General features: G+C 41.1%; 1 protein-coding gene across 2 annotated transcripts in view; it reads left to right on the forward strand.

The window, feature by feature from the left end:
* Nucleotides 1-311: 311 nt before the first annotated feature.
* tspan18b (tetraspanin 18b) overlaps nt 312-21,189 on the forward strand; it is a 33,297-nt gene continuing 12,419 nt past the window's right edge. For both annotated transcript variants that reach the window (XR_004897893.1, XM_031283118.2), the window contains exons 1-2: nt 312-626; nt 20,084-20,167. Coding sequence is in view for 1 of the 2 variants with exons in the window: in XM_031283118.2 (XP_031138978.1) it covers nt 20,165-20,167 (3 nt within the window). In the remaining variant the exon portion in view is untranslated. The remainder of the gene's footprint in view (nt 627-20,083; nt 20,168-21,189) is intronic.

Genomic DNA, 21,189 nt, shown 5'->3' on the forward strand with positions numbered 1-21,189 from the left:
GTACAGGTACTCCCATCTGCTACTGTTTTAAAACATTTGGTATTTAATCTCCGCTCTTTAAATTGCAACTGTTTTTAGTTTTGCTTATGTTTATTTGTCATCGCAACTGTTTTTTTGTGTATGACTCTTGATGTAAACTCGTCGTCATTGAAAATGAGGGAAACCTCAATGCCCTTCGAGTATTTATAAAGGTTACATAAATGTATAATTTCTGCAGCACCAAGTGTGTGTTTACCACTCCATGTATTACCGGAGTGAGTGACAATAGAGAAGGTAAACCGGAGGCGTGTATGTGTCGGAGGAGAGTCTCCGCCCTCTGGAGCAGAGCAGGCTGCTGAGCCGCTACGCTTTCAGTGACTTCACAAAACTGTTTGCATACCAATCTCTTCTCAACACTGCGTGCTTGTCCAAATTGGGATCGCAGATCTCGGAGCGGTGGATTGTATTAGTTGGACGCTCTGCACAATTCACCTCCGTGGACATCCCAGCTGATCGGCATTTTTTTAAATTTCATTTCAATACTTACCTCCAGCAGTCCCAGGCTTCTGAAATCGTCCTTTTAGTAACATTTCGCAGGGAAACATCTAGTCACAGACAGAGGTTTCGGCACTGAGCTGCGCTTTGAGGTAAGAAACGTGTCGCTGCTTTACAACTAACATTAGGCTACAAGTCTCCAACTTAAATGTGTGTTGAAATGAAAGCTGAATGATCACAATCTGAATCCTTCGCTTGTTTTCGTGACTGCCGTGTTGAACGGGCTAAATACTATATTTACAATTACAATAGGGCGATGTTGTGCGCAGTCTTTGATTTCTGCTGACTTTGTTGCTGCAAGTTACATCTTCTCAGATGAGCTGCAAAAACCAAATGTAGAAACATCTTGAATGAGAAATTAGAGCTCACCTTAATTGTTTAAGTCGTTTATTAAGCTGTTACACAACATTTAGACTTAAGGTTAATTTCAGGTCAGTTCGGTGTTTTTTTTTCCTTCTGGGAATAAAACAGTGAACTCGTGCACAGACATTACATATCCTTAGGTGACTAACTGTGTCTGTGGAATGTGGTAAATATGCAGTCTACAGATAATAGTGGGTTATAGCCTACTATGAGAAACCTGACATCAGGGGGAATCCGGAGTGATGTGTGTCAGTCTCCAAGCTGGCATCCTTCCCACGGGGCTCCAGGCATAACCAAGGAGGAGGCCGTCTGTAGAGATGTATGGGGTCACCAGATGGATGGCGCTACATTTGCTGTAGGGCAGGAGTTCACTGTCAGTTTGCATTAATCAGAGGGATACATCATCCAAAACCACCTCATCCCTCTATCTCTGTCTCATCTCCACTGAAGCGAACATGACACATTCAAGCCCTGAAAGACAAAAGTCAATACTTCCGAGGAAACTGTTAACATGCTTTATTGCAGTAGTACTGATTAGTAGTAGTATTAGTACTGAGCATGTGACTTTTAAGTGAATTCAGGGTGATTTCATCATTGGTTGACTCAAACGTTTGGACACCAACAGCTGAATTCAGAGTAAAAAGTTAAGTTTCTATTCACACAGACAAAACTCAAACATTTGTCTAGATACAATAACAGCTGGAAATCAGGTCATAATCAGATTGGCTCCAGGGGACCCATTAACACACACTAGTGTCCAGGTGCATCGTGCCTGTGCTGGATTTTCTTGCCTCGAGTTAAAGTCACAACCAATCACTCTGGCTCTCTGTCTCCCTGAGGCTGGTACAGTGTGTCAGGAAAGAGAAGAAAATAATCATCATGTCCCACAAGCTTGGATAGACTGACAAATCAGCTCCTGCCCTGCTTAATGAGCTAATACTGCTGCATCATGTAAATATTTTTCCTTTCTCTTTTTGTTCCAACTCTTTTTTTTCTCCCAAACCCCAAATGACTTGGAGCTAACTATCTGTAGAGCAAGAAGCAGACAAACTGGAAACAGAGGCGTGTTTGTTCACTATGTTGTGGGTGAACATTTGCCTTTTCAAAGAAAAAGAAACGGTAGTATTGATGCTTTTGGAGCAGCTGCCAACACGGCTGACTAGACTCCGCCAGAAGCCTTTCTCTCCTCTGCTTGATTCACACAAGTGTTGGGAAATAGTTTTTTTGCAAGTGATGTCTGTGGGATAAGTACAAATGCAAACATCAGGGTTTGTAAACCTACAGTGTAATTTATACAGGAAATAAAGGTTGGTAGCAACAATGCTGAGAGTAGCAATTAGGAGGGAGCATGTTTGAGTGTATTCAAATCTCCTCCGAGCTAAGCTGGCATTTATTCCACCTACAGACACAAAACACCTGGTGTGAGACTTGCCACTGGTGATCAGTGCACTCATTTTAATAGTGGCTCTGATAATGTGTTGCTCTTAATCACATTGTAGTGCCAGCGATGATGTGTGTGTGTGTGTGTGTGTGTGTGTGTGTGTGTGTGTGTGTGTGTGTTCAGAAATAGAAAAGTGTGAATTTCAGTGTATGGCAGCTCTTGCTGAGAGATACTGGGTGACTGACTTGATGCCGCCTGGCCTGGCAGAGCACCCCTCATTAAAAGCCTGAAATTATTCAGTCTGTGGTTCCACATGGTTGGGTGCCTCCGATTTCTGTCTCTCTGCTCCTTTCACGCTCACAATTTCGCTCTTTCTCTCTTTTCTTTGCTGATGTGCCTGCAAATGATGCTGTATACCTTTTCGGTCATTTGATCATTGGTCCTGATTTCACATCCTTGATTCATCCCGCCTCACCACAACCTGCTTCCACCTCCTCTATCTGTCTCCCTCTGTATCATCTCATCTATTATTCTTTCTTCCTCTTGTCTTCCCATCTTTTCTCATCTTCCCTGTCTTCATTCTCCCCTCCAGCCTGTGAAGCACATCTGTATCCGTATCAGTGGTTTCAGAGCAGCAAGGCTGGGTCATCACTCTACACTTGCTTTCCCCTGTATCAGCCCCATTATGGCAGCAGCGGTCCGTAGAGAGCCCGGAACTAAATGGAGTATCTATTGGCTCAATGAGAAAATTGCTTTTTTCGATTGCTAAAGGACCCTTCATTTAATGTGTGTGATGCAGAGGCCTCAGCTAGTAATGGGTTTGGCATCTTTGTTGTCAGGAGACATGAGAAAATGAAATTTGCTTTACAACTGGCAGAAATAATTTACTCTCAGAAAGGTATATTGTTCATCAGCGGTTTAAAAGCCATGAAGGTGTGTGTTTTTATATATTTCTGCACTGTGTTTTGTGAGCGCGGAGTGTCCAAACGCTTGTTTGATGTTGTCTGCTGAAAGCAATTTTAGCTAAAGGTCATGTCATATAAAAACTACTTGCTTTGGTGCCTTCGTAAAGCTGGATTTTCAGTTGTTTGTTAAGGGGTTATGGTAAAGCTACATAACCTTTTTTCCATGGCTGATGTGAACAAGTTGATGTATTGATAAAAGCAAACTGTGACAAAGTTAAATTAAAACAGTCATAGCGAATTAATCAATCATGATTTACATGAAGTGACTTATGCGTTCACTCACTTTGGCTGATTTTCTGGAAATTTTGGCTAAATTTGAATTGAAACCTTACTTGTGATTGGTCAACTTGGGCTAATTATGTTTTCTCTTAGAAGTTTCTTATAACTTATCCACAGACACATTTTATGTAAATAAGCTTTTGCTTTTCTGCATGAACATAAGAAAAAATGCTGTATTATCCGGCAATATTCACACATTAATGCATTCCTTTGGCCCTTGCGTGTCTCCATGTGGGCCAGGAAGTAGTGAATGACCTAAGCGAGTTTACTGAGAGCAGGAAGCTGAGAGGCCCCTCTCTGCTGACGCTTCCTTTTTATCAGGAGGAAGCAGGCCGGCTGTTTGTCCTCAACCCAAGAATTCTTTGTGCTTATCTTGCGTTCACCCTATTTCCCTCAATAATGGCTGTGCTGAGCAGGTAATGAGGTAAAAGGTATGTATTTGACAAGCTGGGCTCGGCAGATAGCGGGCTCTCTAACGGGCTTACGGCCTGGTAGGCGCTTAGTTGAGGGTACACTCAGCCCCGTCTCGGACTGTTTGAATCACATCTATCTTGAAATCCCCCCCAGCCATCCTTTCCTCTGCATAATGTTTTTCAAAACTAATAGACCGTGTCACTCAGGTGTCCATTAAAGGCTGCTGCTGAGGACCCGCTGGTCATTACACAGAGCGAGCACACTCAGTAAATCCCTGTGCCTATGCCGGGGGGTTTCTTCATCACCTTGTGCTCTTTTCATCCCCCAGATGTAGTCAAAGCTCAGAGAGGAGCTTAGGCTGGCCGGGGCGTCTGGCACTGATAGGTATGTGACACGGGGCTAACTTGTGGGGAGATTACCTGCCTGGCTTTAGCACATCTCTGATCCATTGAATGATGCTGAATGTTTAAGCACATTGCTGCCTGAAAGAACATGGAACAAAAGATATGGCCGAGCACCACAAAGCGTTATGCTTTATGTGTATAAAATGGAGGTATTTGTTTTTTGTTTGCCAGATGAACAACCAGTTCTTTACTAAGTTTACACAATAGGACTGGGTTCACTCACTCTGGATTCAGTGTTGGCACACTGGGCAGGCGGAAGCTGGGTGCTTATCAAGTAGCACCAGGGAGGAAGAACTCCTTTTATGGATGTGTGATTGTTTCCCACACTCACTGCCAACACTGGAGCTTTTCACTATAGATGGACATTGTATAGATAAAGAACTCTGTTGCGACTTCTTATTTCTTGCATAAATTGCTTGGTTCTTGTTAAGGATTTCCATGAAGACTCAATGTTCAGATGAATCATTTATTAATACAAATGAAGAATTGTAAATTTTTTTGTGAATCACTGCAGAAAAGAAGAGTTATGGAGGATCTCTTTTATACTTTTGGGTACAATGTTACAATGTAAAATTCTGTTTCAGTGTTCTGTTTCAAACACACAATTGAAAGATGTAACCTTGGGCTTTAGGTAATGGCAGTCACCAGTTTTCACTATTTCCTAACCTTTTGTAGACCAAACAAGTAATTGATTAATCGAGAAAATAATTAGCAGATCCAGAGATAATTAAATAATTGTTAGCTGCAGCCCTCTGCAAACCTCTGTGGCCTACGGTTACCCATAAACCCCTTTCTGTGTAGATCTTCAGGGAGGTTTACATGTACATTTGCAGAAGTATACAGTATGACATCAGTCTTCACTGATGAGGAGGCACAGTTCTGGGAATAAAAAACATTGTACTTCATTTTGGGCCACTGTTTCTGCTTCTCTTTGGCTATTTGTTTGGGGATGGTACTGTGAGCCGAGCTCAGCTCAGATCTGTTTTTTCAGTCTCTCCCTGTGACTCATTGGGCCTAATGGTTCTCTCATCTCCTGACTCAGGCATTTTTTCTGATGAAATGGGACTCTCTCCCAGCTTCTGGTCTTTCTCTTTTTCTGTTGCCCCAGCCATGTATCCTAACTCTCTTCTACTCCACCCCTTGCTCCTCTCTCTCCTTCTCTATTACCAGGTTTTCCTCCTCGAGTGCTCCTGCTCTTTCCATCTACGTTTCTGGAATAAAAGAATATAGCTTTACAAGAGTGCCCTCATTAGTCATCTGGGGCTTTTTTAATGTGTCCTATTTTATTACATATTCGACTCTGCATTTGTATTTCCTTTGCCTAGAGGGGATCAAAGCCCCTGTTTATTTTTAATCACTGATGATGGGCTACACAGTATGTAATATGGTAATTGTTACCCACAAAAACAAACACACACTTGCTCTCATCACAAATTGATTTGGTAATGTAGAGTGCACAAATTATTGTAGGGATGGACAGTAGGTTGGTAATGATGACCCGGATAATTAGCCTATTATCATTTTAAACAAATGAAATGCATGTTGGGTGTTGGAGCTGGATGTTAGCTCATTAATTCACTTTCTCTTGATTGGAAGTTGTGATATGAAGAGATGGTGCAGTTACATCACATTTATGGACACAGGGAGGACTGTGTATAATGTAGTCTTGTTTTCTGTCTCAGCTTTTCCAGCGTGGCTGAATTATGGAGTAAGAGATTTATTTTGAGCGTGATTTGGGTTTGCATCAGTCTGCTAATAGCACGTCTGTTCCAGTCTATGATAACCATACAAACCTCAAATACACACACACACACACACACACACACACACACACACACACACACACACACACACACACACACACACACACACACACACACACACACACACACAGATCAATCCAGCCTGGGTGCTGCTGGCAGAACTTAACTGGTAATGGGGTTGTTTCATATTTACTATGTATGGATCTCATATCTGCTTGAATCTAGGTTAAATATTTTGCATTGAATGCGTAAACATGGCACAGAAAAACCTCGGTAAGCAGAAATGTCTTTATTTTGACTTGGAAGTGAAGGTTATAAACTTCAGTAGATATAACTGGGCTAATGTGATTCTCCTTCTTCCTGCTTGGAATTTGATTATGTGCATTTGTATTAAACTAAAATGATAATATGAGAGTAAGTACCCTTTAAAAGGCCCCAGAATTTTTCTTTCTGCTTGCTGCTTTTTGCTGCCTTTGAAGCCCACACACCTTGTCCACAGCACTGCTCCCTGCAGCTCCTGTGGGATAACAGCAATGTTACGGTCCCTCCCACGGGGCGAGACTCGCCACAGGTCTATCAGACAAATGGGCTCCCCATCAGCCTTCGCAGCATCAGAGGGACAGATCAGTGTTTGATAAAAAAAAAATCCACAGCGGGGTCCAACTTGTACCTGGGGAAACTTGGGGGAAGGGCTGGCTAATGATGTCTCTCCTGCCAGGATCATACGCCTCTGAGATAGATGCTTGTGTTTCATTTCAGCTTGTTAAATAACAGGAACTGACAATCTTTAGAGCTTATAAACTAATAGCAGTGTAGGTGAGGGCCATCTGTCTGTTTGCATTTAGAGCCTCTCTTGTGGTTTGCTTTGCGTGAGTGATAATGTTATCTCAACTGTGGTTACGGCACATAAAGTCCTCCTGTGTTGGGATACAGGTGTTGCTTTTTTTGCAGGATTTTCTAGCTAGTGTTTCTTCGGTGTCATTCTGTTTATAGCCTACAATCACACCATTAGACCACATGTGGTTGAAAAGTGAAGCACAAAAGGGGTGCTGACCTGTTACTGACAATGTAGCCTTAAAGCCAGTTGAGGTCGTTCAAGCGACCCCGGCATCCTCCGGCGATCCAGACTGGTTTGTGTGAAGATTGCAGTGGTGGTTCTTGGACAACTTCCCTGTATGCTTCTCCTACGGTGATGAATGTACTTGTCTTCACAGCCTCTGCATGTCTGACTGAATAATAGCCTTTGCCTTTTAACAGCAGATCAACTGTACATGCTGTAGACAGTTATTTTTACTCCTCAAATGGGAAAACAATTAGACAGCAAAGACTGAGCGCCTCACTGCCTCATGATTATTTGATGGCGCTTTATGAAATTTTTAGCCCACCACCACTTTAAAAGTGCGCTCCACGACACGGCATTCCCGGGTCGCTGCAGTAAAACACAGCCTCTGTCCTTTGGGCAAACAGTCGGTCAATGCCAGCCGATGTGTTACGGCCATAAGCAAACCACGGCATTATTGTGCAGCGTGTGCTGCATTTAATAAATGCAGTGGCTCAACTTTAACAAGGAATTCTTAAGAAGCTATGGTTTGCTAAGAAGAGAAGAGCAAAAATAGAAATGAGGATGTATTTTCTTAGCTGAAAAAATTAAGTGCTACTAGTTATTAGGGTAAACACATGCACACCATGAAGCATAATTCTTTTTTTCCCTAATCCTCCCTTCACTGCATCTTTTCTTTGAAGCTTAGGGAAAAAAGAAAATCCACTGCATAGGGAAGCTAGTTTAACTATTTGAAGTATATTAAAGGAGTTTGATATTTTCATGAAAATGTATTTCAGCGTGTACGTTTCTGACAGCTAGCATCCAGGGGTCACCTTCACATGTGTTTGTCAGAGATAGCACAGGCACGGCAGGTGTCTCCAGTATGTGAAATTGAATTGGCTGCAGTGTTCATTGATTTAGGTGTAAAAAAAGAGTACAGATGCTTATTTTCAGTGGAACATCAGGTGATTTTGGATAGCTTCCCACTGATTTGTCACCTGTCCCAAGTCAGGATGACAGGACAGCAGCAAAGTCATCCAACCTCATCTTGACCACCTGGCTGTGATGCTCTAAACTGTGAAGCAAAAAAACAGACAGCTCAGGCATTGCTCCAAGAGTTTTCTCCCAGGAGAAACAGGCCTTAGCTCATTTTTCCCGATAACACTTGGCAGGAGTCAGATCCCATGTGAAATGCCTCAGCACCAATGATGAAGCCAAAGTGATTTTGTGGGTGTCTCTGAAAACCCCTGGATGTGTAAAGGTTTTAGCTTTATCTGTCAAGCCATACAGAGAAAAAAGTCATCTTCTTAACTGGTGGCTCCAAACTGGTGCTTTAATTGGACGGATGACAAAACAGGATTTCAAACAGATAAAACAGCTTTTAGACCACTTTCTTTAATGCTTAAATGAAATTGTGTCTCAGTCAATAACCGGACATGATCTCATTTGATCTCCCCACATTAAAATGATGCAAAAAGGAAACAATGAAGGAGGAGAAAGCCAATGTTGTGAGCAACTTCCAAAACCACTTTCGCTTATCTCTGCAGGCAGTTTGGAATTGGACAAGCTGCTTTTTTATGTAATAAGGAACAGATGTCCAAACTTTTCTTACTCAAAACATCTCTGAGTGAGCTTTCCATATATGTGCCACATCTAGAGCAACCCCCACCTCACACAGCCACCACCTACCCTTGATAATCCAATCTATTCTGCGAGCCGCCTTCATATATTTATTCTATTGTTTTTGGCCTGAACCAAGGTCTGTTGTGTTTCCAAGAACTTGAGACTTTGCAGACAGTTGGAGACTTTGCAAACTTAAAAAATAAAACCCTTTAATATCTCATACTGTAACTCTGCAGCTCATTATACTGAAAATCGTCTGTAATCTCCTCCTGCTTTGTTCATATTTGGTGCCTGGTATCAGAGTCTCATGTGGGGAAAATTAATGAGTTGCATTTCTTCTTTGTTCCTACGTTGTTAGTCTGGACTATATGACAGAAATCCTGAATCGATATTAGCTTTTTGCTTAGTTTTTTTTTTTTACAATCTGCAACATTCATCCGTAGCAATTTGATGAACGTTGCTTTAGTTACCGCAACAGGTGATTAGCACTTCAGTCACACAGGCTTGGCTTCAGCTAACAGGACTTCTGTACGTGTCTCCAGACAAGTTGAAGGAAGATAACATTTTTTATTACATGCAAATGTTTAAATGAGCAGAAGAGCAGTAATGTGTTTCACCATAAATATCGCAGCTGTGGTCATTCCTGTGGTCCTGTTACAGTAGTGGAGAGCACTAAATGGACTGTTTATTTATAACTGTTAGGCTGCGGTGGGCTGATGGAGATATGCTACCCCGCTAACGCTGCAGTGCACACTTGGGCGCATTACTCACAATTACATCACTATACCCACTTAATACTCAAGACAGCATCAGCGGCATCTGCTCAAGCAAGACAGTTGTCATCAGCTCCCCAGAGTTGAGAGAATTAAAAGTACGTTCAGCAGCGGTGCTTTTGCTATTCTGGATGTGTCATCTGCATGAGCTTCATAAGCAGGTTCATCAAGAAGCTTCTGTATTACAATGGTGGCTGTTTTTCATAGTTTTGTGTGTTTTCAGCCGTAAATTAAAACCAATTATTTTAGATAGGTTTGACCTCCCGGTATTGCCAGTGTTTCTCTGACCACATTCATCCCCACACAATTGTCTCAGATCCATCATGTTTTGTGGTGTAAACCTATTGACTTGTGTTTCTTCAGGGACTAAATCTTGGACCGTCTCCAAGCAGCTCAGTTTCCATCCTCTCCCCATCTTTCCTCTGTCTCCCATAAATCAATGTGATGTAATTGCATAAACTCCCTTTCCCACAGCTTGGGCCTGGAGGCAGAGTATTTTCAGAGAGAAAGTGTTTCAGTGTGGCCAGTTAACCTTAACCCACTGGCTCCCACAAGTGTGATGTCCCTGGCTTGTGAAAGTTTTATTTTGGCCTTTAAATATCTGTGTTTGCAGAGTTTCTTTCATTGGTAATGTTTGATGTTTTGCATTATTTTTCCAAGCAGCAGGGCTGTGGAAGTTAACTTTCTCACAGCTGGTACTGACTGTTTACATCTGGCTAATACACTCTAAGCTCAGCAGATTAAATCTCATTTCTCTGAGTGCTTTTTGTGTTGAGCCAAGCATGATTTCTCCTGACGTCTCCCCGCTTGTGGCTCCCTCAGCCTATCGAAGGAATGTTTCTTAAAGCACTCCTGCATTTTCACAAGATTGTACTATGGAAAATGTCCAACCCTCTTTTTCCACATTTCACTCTCTCCTGGCTTCCTCTTGGGAATTATAGGCAGGATATCTCCTCAAAGGATATCTTTCAACTCCTTGTCTCAGGAGTACTGAGCTTAGAGTGAACCCATGTGGAAAGGAGTGTACCTTAAGGTTTTTGGAGTGGTTAGAAGTCTTACTCACACAGTTGACAAAACCATTTTTTTGCTACTCATGCAGGAACACATTTTCAGGCTATTTTGCCATTAGTGAGAGCATATTTTGCATTTTGAGCATTGTGAGAGACAAAAAACATGAGTCATTTTCACTGCTGCCTTCCTCTGTGATGTTGTGAGTTTGTCACAGCTTGTTACCTGCTATCACGACAGCCGCCACATACAAGCTGACATAGATGAAGAATTCGGAGGGGTTTGGGGTTCACATGTGTAGCTTTATTAGGAGGTCCCAGTGTGGAGCCCTTCTGGGCTGAGGAAATGATCCAGATGCAAAGCTTCTGGCTCTCGTAACCCAGTGGGACACCTGCCCTGCTGCTCCTGTACAGCCTTCTGCAACATCCACTGCAAAGACTCCGCAGACTACCATCTCCAATTAAAGTGCTGTTTCATACAGATTTTCAATGCAGCTTGTATAATACTTGTGTGTTGGCTTTCAATCATGTAATGGAGCACAATTATCGCTAAGTTCAACTCCACTCAAACAGCCTGTTGCCTCAGTTACTCCTAAATACACCTGAATGTAAACTCTTTACAAATCCAATTACTGCAGTTTGAATTGTTTTATCAAAGTGAATTGCCCTGAAACTGACATAATTTACAACACAAGATTTGTTTTCTTCCCAGGGGTTTGATAGATTTGAAAACCTGCTGGAGAACTCAAACAAATACAACATAACATATTGCAGCGACACAAAGCCACTAAACTAAGGAGGAACAAGCCTACAATTGTCTAAATTACAATAAAGTACTGTTGTCTATAGGAATTACAAGTAGTGTTTTTAGGTGGTACAGAAAACAAACTGCAACTTAATGCTAAGAGCCTAGTGTGTGTATAGTGTTGGATAACATGCATTTGTTTCCATTGGGGGATAATAAATTAGACTTACCTTCTTTATTACTTAATAAATTGAGGCACAAGAAATGATTTTAGCCTGCACATAATTGCCTGTATAAGATAAAAACCTTATTGATTTATACTGTCAACTCGTTAGATGCGAGACTGCAATCAGCAGGGACCTCCTTATATGATATAGTATTGATTCATGATGTGCTGACTCCATATTTCCTGCAATTTTTTAAGTGTTACAGTAAGGAGTAGGTCTAGGTGGTGGTGAGCCACCCAGATCTGAACGCATTTCATTTTGTATTCAATTTAGTTAATCGTTAATGGATTAAAAATAGCCACACTCAACACATATATGGTGCGTCTGCTCTTTGCCCCTGAAGATTGTTTTTTTTTTCTTAAGAGTGTATTGATTTCTAGGATGTTAGTGAAGGTGGTCCGCTATAAAACACTGCGGGAAACTCCTAGGTAGTTTGTCTTCTATGTGTTTCTGAAATATTTTGTCCAGATTAAGCAACAGGTTGGCAACAGGTTGCTTCATGTCTGTTCCTTCTGGGCTTATCTCGACATTGTTTTTTAAAGAGACTTTGGCTGTCATACTGCAACAATTAACATTGTCATGACAAAGTTGGGAAATCCAAAATACGACCAGACCTTGGTTATAAGCTTGGCAGCAACCCTGCCATCTTCCTCCATGTTTGTTTTTGTATAGTAATGTGACCCACATGTTTGTACTCATAAACAAAGGAAGTAAGTGCATTGTTTTAGCCCAGGCTTTACGGTGTTGTTTTACCTTGTCTGAACATGGTTGAAAACAACAATTCCATGCCTCATATATGCCAAATAGAAAAATTTGTTTTGTAATCAATCACTAAATCCCAGTCACTACTATTATCTAAATTTCAGAAAGGTGTGTGTAAAAAGTACTTAGCTTTGCTGGGTGTGATCAGTTAGGTATGCAAGGAAAAATATCAGCAATAGAGAGGCGAAGTCCCTCCCCTTCCGATGGACCTCATGGGACCTTATTTAGGAAAAAATATGTACTGTAATGAATGGGGAGAGACTTTTTTTGATCCCGTTTAAATTAAGCCATGAATTACACATATGATGTTCGTCAGTTTAAAAGATAATTTTGCAACTGAAGAAAGTCAGTTTGTTGTAGGTTTGTTATAGTACCGCTTAGTTTTATTAATTTAAAAAAATATATTTTTCCCAAATTAATGTCCCATTATGGTCCACCGGAAAGGGAAGGACTTTGCCTCTCTATGACAACCAGATCCACAGGGCCTCAGATTTTTAGCTGAACTGATGTTGTAACTACCACGCAGCGATCAAAGTGTCCCTCAGCCCATTTTTTTTTTTTTTTTTTTTTTGGGCATTTATATTTTATACTAATCCTAGTTGTGTCATAGTTTTTTTTTGTTTTGTTTTTTTGCATTGCCATGTGATGTACAGGCAGTTGTTAAGCGACCATGGAGCAAAATTCAGATTAACAAAAGCAAAACATCACTGCTTTGGCATAGCTTTTTTTATAGAGAGGGAGTTTTGCTTGTGGAGGAGTCCAAACTCAAATGCCCTCCACTGGTTTTAATGATCAAAATCAGTTGCATCTGGTCCCACTGAGCAAAGAATATGTTTCTACTTCGTGTGTATCTTCTGCATTGGGATGTTTACCGCATTGTTTGTCAGCACACTAAACAGCTTTAGGTGTGTTCAGCAGGCAGAAGGATGAAGCTGAGGGCATGTAAAGGATATTCACAATTACAGGTAAAGTTACAGGTATAAGACAGTTCCCTCTGATAAGGGCAGTGTGGCTGTGATCATGGCTAAAGTGGTCTTTGCTACAGAATCTGATTTCGACAAATATATGTACACAACCCACTGCTTTATGGTATTTTAGCCAAATTAGATATGGCCTAGAAATGGTTACCAGATGTGTTTTTAACACGTGTAAGTGGCTGGTTTGACTTATAGAACGACAGTGGCCACATATTTCTACATTCAGTGTCTTGTGGAAAATATAACACCATATGTTTAAGTACAAAATACTATGCCAAGACAACGTAGACGCTTACAGGCTAGAGGTGAAGTCAGTCAACTAGTGAAAGAAAAATTAAGAGTTAAAAGTCCTGAATGAAAAGAAACTACTGAAACTACTGATCATTGAATTCAGAACAAAACGGCCAATAAAGGCACTAGTGGTGGAAGAAGTATTCAGATCCTTTACTTAAGTAAAAATACTAATACCACACTGTAAAAAAACTCTGTTACAAGTAAAAGTCCTGCATTGAAAATGTTACTTAAGTAAAAGTATGTAAGTATCATCAGGAAAATGTACTTAAAGTGGCTATATGTAACTTTCAGTTTGTGTTGATTCTAGCGACCGCTTTGGACAAAAGCGCTAGTGTTTTTACCACTCTTGCTATGGTGCTGTATTGCCCACTGTATATTACTGAGTTAGCATTATGGGAGGTCTATATAGCTGCGATGAATGTTTTGCTCAGATAGAAAATCATTCATTTACAATAAAAGAATAAGTTACAGATGCATCGTTGCATTTCCAGTGTTGCATACGGTAACTTAGCCTACTTTGTCTCGTGAGCTAAACCAGGTATCACTGTCACTGTGTCACGAGCCAAAGCATTAAGAGTTTGTTGAAGTAACCAATGTAATAACTTAGATTAATATAGCGAATTTCATGAAACCCACGGATGCTTTTGCAAGTAACGTTACAGGGGGACAAGGGCAAAGAAAATAGTAAGCGAACACAAACACGGACTAAAAGGAAAACGTCCGCGCTAAATGGAAGGAGGATGTAATTTAATGGCGGCTACTGACGTACAACCACATTGCGCATTGTAAAGTTATTTTATGAATGAAATAGACATTTTGTTTTGAATCATTTACAATCCCGTATTTGTCTCCATCTGTTAATAGCCCGACTGAGTGTGACTCAAGTTATTGCCTTTTGTCTTTCCCTTTTAGCTTTTAGTTGTTCTTCGTTTAATTTCCTTCTTTTCTGTGATGGTCCTGCACCAGTGTCAGCCATAACTACAACAGATAACTTCTAAAATAACATTAAAATACAATTAGACCTATATAAAGAAATCTCCTGCTTCCTTTTACCTGGCTCCGCTGGCATACGCTAACACAGGCTTTTCTGGTGTTACAAAGAAATCTGTGACCCATCAGAATGTGTTACTGTAGCGCTGTGCCGCAAATCATTCTGTGACTTTGTGGAAAAAATCTAACCTGGGCAGATGCCTTACTAAAAATGATATTATATATAGAGTTCTTTTCACTGTTGGTCTTGTTTGCTGTTACATGTCATTTAAAACCATTGTATGAAAAATTACAGAGCTTTAGAAACATTAAAAAGTTACATATAGTCACTTTAAAAGTACTCAATGCAGACAATTCTGTCAATCAACTAAGTGTTTAATTGTCTAATCCTTTGAGCTGTACTTGTAGGCCTATATATTGTTGGACAGTTTGATTTATAATAAAACATTGTATTTTATGAACTAAATCTGAAACTGAAATCTCAATTTGTAAAGTAACTAGTAACTAAAGCTGTCAGATTAATGTAGTGGAGTAAAAAGTATTTTCCTCTGAAATGTAATGTAGAAGTAGAAAGTGACATGAAAAGACGAGTCAAGTAAAGTACAAGCACCTCAAATTTGTACTTAAGTACAGTACTTGAGTACATGTACTTAGTTACATTCCACCACTGAAAGGCACCTGTCCTCAACGACAGCCAACCATTTACAATGACCGACTCCTTCAAGTTCCTGGGCTCACACCAGCAATAACCTGAAATAGAACCTCAGTGCCAAAGATCAAATGCAAAAAGCCCAACAGAGATTTGCTAGATAAACTTGAAGGTTTTGGTTTTGGAACTCTTGATCAGATAAAACAACCAATTTGAAGACATTACCTTGGACTTGAGGAAATTGTGACAAGCATTTTTTTCACAATTTCTAGATATTTTATAGACCAAATGATGACAAAATATTAACCGAAAATGAAGACAATCATTTGTAGCAGCTCTAATCTAGCCCTGATTTTTTAAGGTCATTTAATTGTCCTGTCTTTCTACTAATCTGACTTGACTACAATTGTGGTATGTTGTCTTTTGTCATAATGTTTTAACATCCTGAGGGAAGACTCTATGCAGACTTCCTCTTTTTGCCAGCAGCTTGGATCTTCATCTCAATTCTTTCTAAGTTTGAAGCTCTGTAAGCTGCGTGATTCTCAAGATTTACTGGGCTTTAGAATTTAACTGGCATAGAAATGGTTATTATTCGGCTGTTCATCGTAGGGCCCTTGGGTTGGGGAGTCTGAAAACAAACTGGTGAGAGTTTAACAGCCCCAGCCCCCTCTGTGTATGTAGTAATGAACTCTTACCTTGGCTTGGAAGGCTGCGCTGCTGGTATCCTTGCTATGTTTTTGTAACCCTCACTAAAAAAGCCTTGCTCTTAATTGTATCCCACGGGGCCGTGAGCTCTCAGTATTCACAGCCCTTCCTGTCCCTCGTACTGATCCTCCCCCTCTTCCAACCTTAGCCCCATCATCACAAATGGACAGGTCTCTTTTAATCGCTCAACTTCAAAGCAGCATTATGCTGCCCCTCAGGCCCCTGGCTCCTCAGAGACCTGGGGGGGTAGCCTTTGGGGCCTGGGAAGTAGGGTGAAAGTGTGGTGGTGTACAAGGCGACTTGTTAAGTTAGACAGGCATGGGTTAAAGAAAATAACAAAAAGTAGTTGCCGTTGCTGTTCTTCATCTTGGTGTCACTAGAGAGAAGTTGGTGTTTTGTAATTATAGAAGCAGGTTGAAGAAGTTTGAAAGGATCTGTGTAAGACACTTCTCACCGTTCTTTTATGAGGGCATCTTTGTAGAGGCGAAAGACACAGGCTGCTGTCTGAGGAACCTGCTACAAAGAGAAGAGGCCTGGCTTATGTTTGTCGCTGACTTACCAAAGAGGTGGACACAGTGTCAGCTTTCATCACACATCAAAATAGCACCCAACGCGTTTCCAGCGGCTGCATTCTTATCATGTTTTCATTTAGCACAAAACAATTACAAAACACAGAGAATGACTGCATAATGAGTTTAATCTGCATCTTTAGCTGGAATAATTGTATCCTGCAAATGAGTGAATACATTCTTGCCCGGTGTGTAACCCGAGAGCACCCACTGTAGTGCGGAGAACAAAGAAAACTGTGGGTTAGCTGTGGCTAGAGAGAAGAGAGTAAGTGATTAATTGAATGATGCCCTCCGATCAGAGTGGAGATTGTTTCTCCATCGTGGTGGTTTATCTTTATCTCAAGTGGTTGACTCACACTGTTAGATCAATAAATCCAGATGGTGTGAGTAAAGCGATCATTCTGCCTCAGTATTGCCCTCATACTGCATGGAGATATATGGCTTCCGGGAATTACCGTCTTTCTCATTCTTTTCATATTATCCTATGACGTATATGGACTTGGACTTGCTTAAAGTTCACCAGGGAGAGCTGACATCCAGAGCTGTAGATTTTTTAGAGAGTGTGTTTATAAAGGTTTGAATCAAGGCGTAGAAGGCCCCATAGGTCATCATCTCCCAATTTGCAGTTGCCTCCACAGCTTAGAGGTTTGCTTTTATCAACACTGGTGAGAAATTGAGGTCAAACCTAGCTGGGAGATGTAGATGGAAGAATTGTCACTTCCTCTGTTTTCCTGCCCACTTCCTTTTCCCAGAGGAAGTGTCGCTGATCAAACTCCCTGCTGTTCTCTGACCTCTAACATTTCAGTCAAGGTTGGCCAGTGGATTGGCAGGATGAAGAGATCTATGGAAGAGAAAACATAAAAGACGAGTCTCTAGCCAATAGTGCATATACGGTATAGTAAAGGTCGGGGTATGCTTGAAACAAACAAGTTTGGGCCACGTGTTGTCAGATTACGTTTGAAGGCAAATGTGTTCATGGCTGTTGCGAACAGCCGCCCAAGAAAAAAAGCCTGGGGTCAGAGGGGCAAGAAACAAAATATCGTACAAATGGAGATAATCGTGCACGCTGTCTCTCCTCATGGTGTTGCACTTGTACACCTACAAAGTAGTTGTGTGAAGAGTAAAAATTAGGGCTTGAGAGAGAAGTTGAAATCCTTCCTACACTGAGTGTAGACCCAACCTGAGAAGACCTGAGGAAAATTAGACCAAGAATTCCAAATGCGGACAACCCGAACACAGCTCCGCAGCAGCTTGAAGTCCTATTTTCACCACCTGCACCAACAACAAAACATTCTGCAAGTAAAGCAGTCATTTTCTAACCAATGTATTATCAGTGAATCAAATTCCAAAAAGTAATTGTCATTTAATAGCATAAATCGTTTTCATAGTCTACTGATTTCCTAAGATCTTGCATGATTATGATGTACCATATGATCAGAGCTAATACTGAGCTTGGATCCATTCAGATCTACCTGGGTATGCAAAATATTAACAAACGGACTCAAGACCCGCAGAGACCCAACCCAAACTGATTAGACTGAATATAATTTGGACCTGGTCCAACTTGAGTCTGCAGCCCCCAAATTGAATGTCCAAAGTTGGACACTGTTTGACGATCAGAGGAGCAGTTTATTTGAAGCATACTGACTCCTTTATTCCTCCTTATTCCTTTAAGGCCACTACAGTTTCCTCTGCTATCTCTTTTGTGAATTGGACTGTGGGAGATAACTACAGTACACAATGTATGTGGAAGAAAATCATGTATAATGTGCTACTGTGTTACACACTGGATAGATGTTGGTGATGCAATAATATTGTCAGAGCCTGAAATATCAGCAGAGACTAATCAATTAGTGGCTGCCTTGATGTGCAAATTGCCCACAGTGCTCGTGAGCTTAAATGTCAATGACTAGTTGACGAGAGAGATATATTTAAAAGGAAAGCCATTGAGCAGATGTAGATGAAACCTTTTCTCTAGTGTTGAGTCGTTCCCCGCTTTGTTGGACCCTCAGCAGCCTGGCCTTTTCAGTCTCCCTCGAGGGTTCGTCCTATTGTTGTGCTTTCTCAGCCGTCTGCGCTGATCTCTCTTCTCACCCCCATAACCGATTCAATGAGGCTCTGCGATCCTATTGGTGCTCCATTTTCCAGTGAAATGGTTTCCATGGAAACCAAAAAAGAATGCAGGCCCTCACCACTGTTCTTGCTCTTCAACAGCTAATAGCTCTCTAAACGGGTTCAGGAGAGACACCTCTGCAACAGGCTTCAGGGTAAAATTTGACCACTCTACTGCTCAGTACCAGATTACAGACATGAGGATGACACTTATTTACCTATCTGCTGCTCTTGTAATAGACTGAAACAGAATGGTGTTGTATTGCCTGGGGATATGTTTGCAAAGCCACATGGTGAACATTTTGTAAATGACTCTATCAAACAGGCTCCATCCTTTGGCTCCCCATGCATGTGTAGCCACTGTGGAGATATTATTGATTCCCTGAGCTTGTGCTTCAGAATCCATGGCTCTGTGATAAGGGAGTGTATCATTCCAGTGCATCTCACCACTTCTCAGATTTGTCCGTTTCCTCATCCGGCCTTTGATTGCCTTTTCTAGATGTAATCAGAGCCCCTGTATTGTGAATGTAGGAGAGTGTGTTGCTGCCACTGTCTGTTAGGTTCTGCATCCTGGTGAATCTGATGTCTGCTGGCAATATGGTGTGTCGGCGGGATGATGTGGCTGGCTCTACCAGCCAGAATACTCCTGGGATATTCTCCATCCCCAGCCCGTCAGACTGAGAATACCCTGCCTGTATTTCAACATCTAATGTGGCAAGAGCTGCATGCTGTTCATGCCTCTGTAGGCAGCTCTCGCCATATTTGATGCTGTAGGCTCCAAAGTATTGTCATTCAGAACCATGCTGCTAACTATTTTTGCACATTGAGGCTGGAATACCAGCAGTTTAATTGGCTCTAATTGCTATATCGTTATTTTCAGCTGGGAGACACTTGTGGCAAAGCAGTTTAGAAACTGGGAAAAGGTTTAAAGCATTTATGCTCATTAGACACAGTTGTTAGGAAATGTATCGTTCCCTGACAGTTCAAGCCAGCAAGTAAGAAAGCAAGGTATTCTTTCAGTGAATAATGCATGAGTTCAGATACCCATCAAGGTGACATCGGAAACTGGATGAGGAGACTGTGGTGAGTTGGGTCTTCTAATAAAAGATAATTAAGTGAGAAGATACACACATTCAAATACCTCAAGGCAGATATTAAATGTTAACCTGCCCAGAACACAGGGCTGGACTGCTACTATTAAAGGCAGTACCTTTTCTTTTTATTCTTTTCTTGTTAGTTTTGCTTCCAGCTGAGAAGTGAAACATTCACACAAAAAAAACACTGATGCAGTCTTAAATTAGCTCGCTGCTGGAAGCGAGTGCTTCATACATAATAAATGCAAACTCTGTCATTTTAAGTGTCCTTTTTTTAAGCTTAGTCTTATTCTGCTTAAATGAATTGCACACACCAAGACAAATGTGCCACTTTTCTGGCCGGTGCCAGTTTATTAATTTCATTAGCTCAGTCCTGACCTCTGCTTCTTCCCTTGTGCTTCTGTCCAACAGCCCATGAAAACAGGAGAGGAGAGAGAACTGAGAGAAGTTATCAGCATCACCTGAACAAAGAAGAGGCACAAGCAGATACACATGGTATGGTAGTATTTTATCTATAAATGAAGCACCCATGCTCTTAAAAAAGCCACAACCTTTTATCTTCAGTGTGAAACACATTTCTGACCTTAGTTTTCCCTCAGCATCTGTAATCTTGCAATTAATGATTTCTACCAAATCCAGCAGTGATTTCACTCTAGCAGACACATGTTAAACCAGCGAGAGAAACAGCAGAAAGAGCTTGCTGACAGACTCTTTTCAGTAAGATGCTGACAGCACAGGCTCAAAGCCATTGTTGCCGTCAACAGGAGGCGCAGTGCTGGCTAGAGCTGGTGCGGAATCGGGTCGTGCGAAGTGGCAGACAAGTGCTTTTGTCCTTTACCCGCCACAGAAGGCCAGCACTGGTCTTTGTTATCCTCTGATTTGCATTGGCATTTGTAATATTAGCATTCCAGGCACGGCTGAGCAGCAGACATGTATAGATTGAAAGGTTAAAGGGGAGTTTAGACCCAGACACATCAGCTGTAATCAGTCATAGCACATAACCAAAAAGCAGCCAAGCAGACAAATAGATGTGTGTTACATATGCAAGTGACATGTAAGATTATAACCAGATTCCTTTTCATTTTTTAAGAATTGACTTAAAGGATAATTCTGGTTTATTACAAATTGGGTCTTGTTTTCTTAGTTTTAGATTGTACTCACCTAATGAGTTGCTAAGATGTGGGACCACAGCAACTTTACGAGAAAACAAAAGGTGGTCAGACGGAAAGAAACACAGAGACCATACCTGTTTGAAACAAAGGTTAACAAACTTGATTGGGGACAAAATTTTGAAATTATTACCCAAACTGTCAGGTTTAAACATCCAATACAGTTTACAGACCAGCTTCCTGGTACAGCTACCATAGTACAGTTTCCCTGTGCAATGAGGGATTTTACCAATACTTGCTCACTTTAAAGTTTACCTCCAAATAAATTGGTTTAGATCATCTGTCTATACTAAAAAAATGAAGTGTTATCATAATCGGAATAGAACTGATTATGATGACACTGTTTCA

This window comes from Sander lucioperca, chromosome 7 (genome assembly GCF_008315115.2).
Source record: "Sander lucioperca isolate FBNREF2018 chromosome 7, SLUC_FBN_1.2, whole genome shotgun sequence".
Taxonomy (NCBI): Eukaryota; Metazoa; Chordata; class Actinopteri; order Perciformes; family Percidae; genus Sander; species Sander lucioperca.